The sequence below is a fragment of the Amblyomma mixtum genome, chromosome 3 (assembly GCF_055824585.1).
Source record: "Amblyomma mixtum isolate Tamu chromosome 3, ASM5582458v1, whole genome shotgun sequence".
Lineage (NCBI taxonomy): Eukaryota > Metazoa > Arthropoda > Arachnida > Ixodida > Ixodidae > Amblyomma > Amblyomma mixtum.
This window is the reverse complement of record NC_143014.1, coordinates 294,517,989-294,525,167: the sequence shown is the minus strand read 5'-3', so window position 1 is coordinate 294,525,167 and position 7,179 is coordinate 294,517,989. Positions and strand designations below refer to the sequence as shown.

The window sequence follows — 7,179 nt, the reverse complement described above, 5'->3', positions numbered from 1 at the left end:
CACATATAATGAGAGGCTGGTTGACAATATAAATCTACCTAATAATTTTGTAGGCCTTTGCCGGCTGACTGGGGAGAATAATATTGAAATAATATGTGCATCAATGTCAGACAGCTACTCACTGCAAGAGCTCATCTCAAATAACAGTAAATCAAATTTAGCAGTCAATTTTGGTCAACATTCATAAGTGATATCCACACTTCAGAAAGCACGCACCTGCTCCTGTGTAGACTTTGCATTTTCATGAACTATTTATGTGGAGTCTTCTTTTCATGCAGTGTGCTGTTAGCCTGCATGACAGAAGGACAGTTAGGTTTGCTGATAAGTGAACAAAAAACTGCACAGCATTTTTGCAGCTTAACCTGCATTGCAGCTCTTAAACCATTCTGTTCTAGTATAATTTAATTTAAATAGCATGTAGTAACGCTACTACTCCTGCTCAATGTTTCATCTGTGTGGTTTTCAGAATGGTCTTCCACAAGGTTTGGCGTTGCCAGCACAACAAGCGAAACAAGGTGTCAAGTCGGCGCAATGCCGCGTGCATGGCTAGGCTTGGCATCAAGATAAAAAAGCTGACCGAAGCCACAAAGAGAAACGATGAGTACTTGCGAAGGAATGTGCCCTTGGTTGCCATCATAAGAATTGATAGCAGGCATACCCATAGCACACAGTCAGCAGATGCCCTGTGCCTTCTTCGAGGAACCCGCACTACACGGGAAACATTCCTGCAATACTTCAGTGATGGGATGACAGTCAGCGAAGCACGCAGGCTGCATGAAAGTAAGCTGTGCCTGGAGGAAAATGGACCAGTGCTGTTGGCCAATGGTGCCTTAAATCCTTTGGCAAGAACCGTGCAGCACTGGCACAATGTCTGGAGGACTGCGTGCTTTGGCGGTACCACAATGGATCCACTACTGAAGCTGGAGGAGAAGGCACCCCTCTATGCAGCCAATGGTATGAGAAAACTTGTTACAACAACATCCCTCATTATGGGGTGCATGTAGCTAAACATAGTGTCTCATTATTTTATCAAAAGTATTGTGCTTGTGGGTAACTGTAACTTGCCACAACAATTTCATGTAGGCCAGTACCTGTGTAAAATTTTGGACCCTTGTATTATGACAATCACACAGCATGATCTGTGCAGGCGTTCTTCAGTGTACAGAGCCAGATTGTGAGACTCTTAGTACGTATAATGTGCCTGAAATCTCTTGTGAGTGTACACTTGGCTTCTCACAATTTCCAGGCACTGATGTGACGGTGCGCCGGAGTGACAATACCACCTGCTGGGCTACTCTAGTTGCAACCCCCATCATGAAGCGGGCCCAGGCACTGGATGCTGCAAGAGAGTCTTTATAGAGTCCACGGCCTCTTGCGACAGCACAAAATGCACCGTCACGGTGGTGCTGGTGGCAACAATGGCTGGTGCTGTGCCAGTAGCGGTGCTACTTCACAATGAGCAAAGCACAGACGGCTACGTGGCTGCATTTCAACTTTTAAAAGACACTCATCCTTTCTGCTTCGGAGGTCAGGCCGTAAGTAGGAAAAACAATAACACTGCCTTTAATTTGTGCATTGCAGAAGCTAACTTCAAGAAAATATGCCTTCATGTTTCCTTCCCCATTACTTCATCACCATAAAATGTGATTGCCAAGAATTGCAAGAGGTTGTAGATGCAATTCTAGGCTCCCATATTCTTCACGAAAGCACCCCATAATAAAAAATGTAAGAGCGATATTTCAACACTGTGCTACACAAAACCCATAACTTCGCCATATGCACTCAGTGAGGGTGCAGTTACGGCTCAAGTTGAGTGAAGAATAGAGGGGAACAGAATGTTGCAGTTCACCAACATGTCTGTGGCACGAAAGGGAATGATATCAGTTCCTGTAAAATTGCAATGGTCATACAAACATGCAAACAGCCATTTCTCTAAAGGTAAAAAAATTCTTGTACACACTAGAAAGAAAGCACACGTAACTTTTTGGGCCTACAGTATAAAAGCAAAAGTGCTGAAATGTTCACATTACTGGCTACCTGCGTTCTTCAGAGCACACAATTCTCTCCATATTAAAATTCCTTATGACGGTTACCTTACACTTATTGATTAGCTGATACCTCTAAGTTCTATTCCGTACCTGGGGTTAGAGGCTTTCATGCTTCAGCGTTTCTTAATCAAATATTCCGTCTCCTCAGAGAGCTTGGCAGTATGCCGTCTACCATCCTACCTTCTACTTCTACTGAACACTACGCAATGATAGATGTGAGACTATCGTCCAATGCCTGAACATTAAGGTCGTCGCCCTTGGTTATATATCTGTTCTGCAGTGAGACCTTTACTTTCCCTCTGAACGCTAACGCGTTAATGGGCTTCAGTCTCACTGTTTTTTCCCATCCCTTCTTCAAGCATAGGCTAAATCGAGACCTTAGCATCCTGTGGCCACTACAACGCACCTTTCCGAGAACTTCCACATCCTGCACGATACCAGGATGAGCGCACAGTATGAAGTCTATTTCATTTCAGAAGGAATATGATCCGTAAATTATTCCTCTCTGCGAACTCTACTCGTAACTCCCCCGATATTCCCAGAACCTATACCATAGTCGCCTACTGCCTGGTCTCCTTTCCTACCTTGGCATTGAAGTCGGCTATCAGTACACTGCAGTGTTTTTATTTCGTTCTCTGCAGATTCCTCGTCTTCATAGCAGCTTTCAGTGATCTGGTCATCATGGCTAAATGCGGGCGCATACGTTTGTACCACCTTCAGTTAGTACTTAAGGTTATTTACGATAGCTGCCACCCTCTTGTTAATACTATAAATTCCTCTATGTTGCCAGCTATATTCTGACTAATAAGGAACTCCACACCTAGTTCTGCTATCTCCCCTAATCCACGATAGCATAGTATTTGCCCACCTTTTAGGACTGTATATGCCTCATCTGTCCTAACCTCGCTAAGCCCCACGACATCCCATTTTAATGCCTGCTAGTTCCTCAAACAGCTTTGCAAGACTAACCTCACTGGATAAGGCTCGAGTTAAGCATCACCAGGCTGTTTCCAGCGGCGGCTTGTCCAGAGCAAGAGATTCTTGGCACCCTCTGTTGTGTCACAGGCCTGACAGCTGCCTTGGTCAGTTGCTAAGCTGCCGCTGTAGACTGAGGGTTAACTAGTGTATTCATACAGGAGGTTTTGACCAAGTACTACACCAGGGCGGCCAAATCCTGCTCTGGTGAGGAAGTGCACTGTCGGTTCTGGTCACCGATATCGGACCTAACCCCAGGCCTGGTTATGCAGTTCCATCGACAAGCGGATTGGGTTATTTCTACTTAACAGCAAGCTAGCCATAGCATCCATGCCATGGATACTGACCTTTTTCTTAATTTTTTTTTTAGGTTTCAACTGAAAAGTCTAACCCCTACTAGTAAGCCAGAGTCCAGAGTATGCATACGCTGTCACTTCTGCATAGTGATATTATTTGAACTGCTTTAAACTGCGGCAGAATTTTCTTGTCCGCGATCCTCATTACAACAGTCCTCTGAAAGTAGCGGATACCCACCAGGATTCACACTATGTAGATATGTTTGGCAACAGATGATGTAAAGTCAGATTTCTAGAAGAAAGCTAGCCACAATATTGTTAATCAAAAACAAAGATCCAAGAATGAATCCTTGCAGGTCACGTGAAGAACAAACACTAAAAGCTATCAATTGTTCTTGGCTTGATAGGCGTGCTGAAATCGGCTATTCTTCTCGCTGCAGGCACCACACGTATTTATGACAGACAACTCCAGTGCAGAGAAGGCTGCACTGCAGGAAACATGGCCTACAGCCAGGCAGCTTCTGTGCCATTTTCATGTGGCCCAGGCAGAGTGGCGCTGGCTGACAGCTGCCCACAACCATGTTGGCAGCATTGTTGGCAGCATTCCTGGAGGCAAGTATTGTCCAAACATAGTTCTTTTTTAATGAGGGGGACTGCGAAATTACAGGCACAGCGTAAACGTGCATATGTGTATGTGAAAGGCACTGGCACATTTCTCACTGAAGGATTCCAAACTACAACTACAGGTCATGTATGCTGACACAGAAGAGAAGCTGGAAGCTGCGAAAGCCAGGCTTGGGTCTGAATCCCACCAGGGCTACATAGAACGGGTGAAGGCATTCCTCGAAAGGGAGGAGGAGTGGGTGCTCCTTTTCCGTGCAAACATCACCACACGGGGGCACAACACAAATAATTTCTCTGAGGCCACCATCCGTATCCTCAAAGACATCGTGCTCAGCAGAGCAGAGGCCTTCAGCGCCGTTGCACTAGTGGATGCAGTGGCCGTGGTGTGGGAGAGATACTTAGAGAGCCGCATCCTCCGCCATGCTAACAGCCGTGTTGCCAATCATCACCTGGCTTACAAACGGCTCCTTTCCCGGATGCCGTCAGGAGCTGCTGACACCATACGACTAACAGGCCACAACCTCTATGCAGTGCCCAGTGCCACACGCCAAGACACAATATATGAAGTGTCAGCAGATTTTGGAATGTGCAGCTGCGCAGCAGGAAAACAAGGTGCTTTTTGCAAGCACCAGGCGCTTGTCCATGAAACTTTTGGGGGATTGTTTCCCAATGCGCCGCCCCTGAACACAGGAGACAGGCATCAATTGGGCAAGCTGGCCTTAGGCAACAAGTGCCCCCCTCGGGATTTCTTTATGCCCTTCCTGGAAGGAGAGCAGCCTCAAGAAGAGCCCGACCAGGCAAGCTGCAGTTACGAAAACCCACAGGCTTGTGAAGCAAGCCACATGCTAGACGACTGCCAGCCCTCCACATCAAGACAGCTGTCACCTACTGTGCAAGACTGTGATCAACCCCAGCTTGCCCAGGTGCATATTCCCTGTAAAGTTCCTTCTCATCCTAAATCCTTCTTTCCTCAGCAATGCCAGTGCAAGTAAAGACAACAAACATTTTTTCTGGTTGATCTTTGCAAACATGCAGAAAAGACACTTTTTAGAGTTCATGCTGAAAGTAACACAAGTGTAGAAATACAAATTCTAGAATTCTCTGCGATACATATTCCCTTGCCAATGTTAGTTGCACATTCAAGTCTGCAGCTTTCCATTCAGATGAAAGGCTATACCAGGCAAGAATGAATAAATAAGCCACAGTTTTGTCTGTAAATGCTGGGAACATTTGCAACGGATCTATATATGAAGAATGTTAAACTCAGATTGTTCCGCTGACCAGGTTTTTACCGCATATGCATGAAGAGGTATGCCGTGCTACAGTGAAGTTTCATGTCCAGCAAATGGACAATCTGATTCAGCTCAGAGCTTACTGCTAGGATAACAATAGGGTGCCACAGTCATAATTGGCTACTTGTAGCAATTTCAGACATGTTTAGTTTAGTTTATGAGGATTTAATGTCCCGAATCAACTCAGGCTATGAGGGACATCATAGTGAAGGGCTCCGAATATTTCGACCACCTGGGGTTCTGTAACGTGCACTGACATCACACAGTAGACGGGCCTCTTAGAATTTCGCCTCCATCGAAATTCGACTGCTGCAGCCGGAATTGAACCAACGTCTTTTGGGTCAGCAGCCGAATGCCATAACCACTGAGCCACCGCGGCGGCTAATTTCAAAGAAGTGTGCATGCAAATAATGAGAATGCTAATATATAAAAAGAAAGAAAACCAACATGGCAATCCTCAGCTGCTGCTGCCCAGCCTGCAACTAGAACTTCCATCAGAGGGTAGATGATAGCTACAGAGCTTTGGACATTCGAAACACTCAAAGTGGACAGAATCTAGTCATTCAGTTTCACAACCTTTCATGCAGGAAAGAGAAGATGCGTACCGGAGCTTGGAGTCCCAGCTGCGCCGCCTGCATGCCATGAATGAGCACAACCCTGCATATCTAGAAATCCTGCGGTGTCTTGGGCATGAGCTGGACCGCGTGCCCAATGGAAATGATGCAGCTGGGCTTATGCTTGCCTTCAAGGCAACCGCAGCAGCACGGAGGCACCGGGGACGTCAAATCCGGGTGCAGCCTACAAGTATTGCGAGACGCCGGCCGGGGTTGACAAGGGGCTGCAAAAGGGTGCCAGCTGGACGCCCACCAGGTCAACCCTGTTCCAAGAGGCCAAAAATAAGGCCCCACTCCCTTCGGAGTAATGTGCTAGAAAATGTCCGAAGTGCAAAATTGCACTGAGGACATTTTTCGTAAGATCAAATGCAACATGTCTATTCTAGATAACACACTTGATTTTGAGGGGCGTGTCATGTACCGCACGTGACACTGTGCACTTGCTTGTGATGTCAGGTTTGTGCTGCGAGCTGGAAATGCATGCATTTTGAGAAGGAATTTGCACCACACGATTGATGCTCATGAATAATTCAGTAAAAGTATGGTGCATAGTGCCCCTGACAGTGGCCTTATACTGAAGTCTTCCTATTCCAAAATCTGATGCGAGTTCTCATGTGTGCTGTTCTCATAATTCTTGATTTTTTGGTTTGGTATGGTTTATTAGGGTTTAATGTCCCAAAGCGACTCAGGCTATGAGGGATGCCGTAGTGAAATTTTGACCACCTGGCGGTTCTTTAACGTGCAATGACATCGCACAGTACACGGGCCTCTAGAATTTCATCTCCATCCAAAATTCGGCCGTCGCGGCCAGGACCGAACCTGCGTCTTTCGGGTCAGCAGCCGAGCGCCATAACCACTGAGCCACCACGGTGGGGCCTTGATTTTTTTATAGTCTTCTAACAGTCCGGCAGACTGCTGCAAACTGTACTGTTTGGTCATAGCTATATATGCTCTTTTCTGCTTGAAAAGAGTAGCATAGCTCTCTAACACTCCAAAGGTGACCACAGCTCTGAGTCAGCAATTCTGCTGGGTGTTCTTGTGCATGTTTGTCATTCCTTGGCATTCCTGACTCTATGGTGGACTCCAATGCATCACAGGCTTTTGTAAACTGCAACACATCTTTGGTTTTTTGCACTGCTTTGCCAGTTCCTTTTTAAAGACACACGGTGTTTTCAAGATCCTTAAGAGAGCCTTCAGGGACCACCTTTCTGATTTAACCAGTTCCTGCTGCCCATGACACAATCAAGCAGCAGGTCTTCCGTTACAGTGCTGAAGTTGCACTGGTTAACTTGCAACCTTGCAGCTGCCAGTCTAAACTTTTCACCTTTCC

The 7,179-nt window shown here is 46.2% G+C and overlaps 1 protein-coding gene across 1 annotated transcript; it reads left to right on the top strand.

Annotated features, from left to right (window-relative positions):
* The first annotated feature begins 430 nt into the window (after positions 1–430).
* Positions 431–6,232, top strand: LOC149355233 (uncharacterized). Its single transcript, XM_089577609.1, has 6 exons — positions 431–952; positions 1,394–1,535; positions 3,760–3,912; positions 3,993–4,007; positions 4,045–4,866; positions 5,823–6,232. The coding sequence occupies exons 1-6, from the start codon at positions 468–470 to the stop codon at positions 6,192–6,194; spliced, it is 1,989 nt and encodes a 662-aa protein (XP_089433735.1). The 5' UTR covers positions 431–467; the 3' UTR covers positions 6,195–6,232.
* Positions 6,233–7,179: the final 947 nt, after the last annotated feature.

Excerpts from the sequence above, each read along its gene's own strand:
- LOC149355233 (XM_089577609.1), top strand. The coding sequence starts at position 468 with ATGGTCTTCCACAAGGTTTGGCGTTGCCAGCACAACAAGCGAAACAAG. Across the intron at positions 1,536-3,759 it reads TCTGCTTCGGAGGTCAGGCC|GCACCACACGTATTTATGAC; the intron begins GTAAGTAGGAAA and ends TTCTCGCTGCAG. Across the intron at positions 4,867-5,822 it reads ATCAACCCCAGCTTGCCCAG|GAAAGAGAAGATGCGTACCG; the intron begins GTGCATATTCCC and ends CCTTTCATGCAG.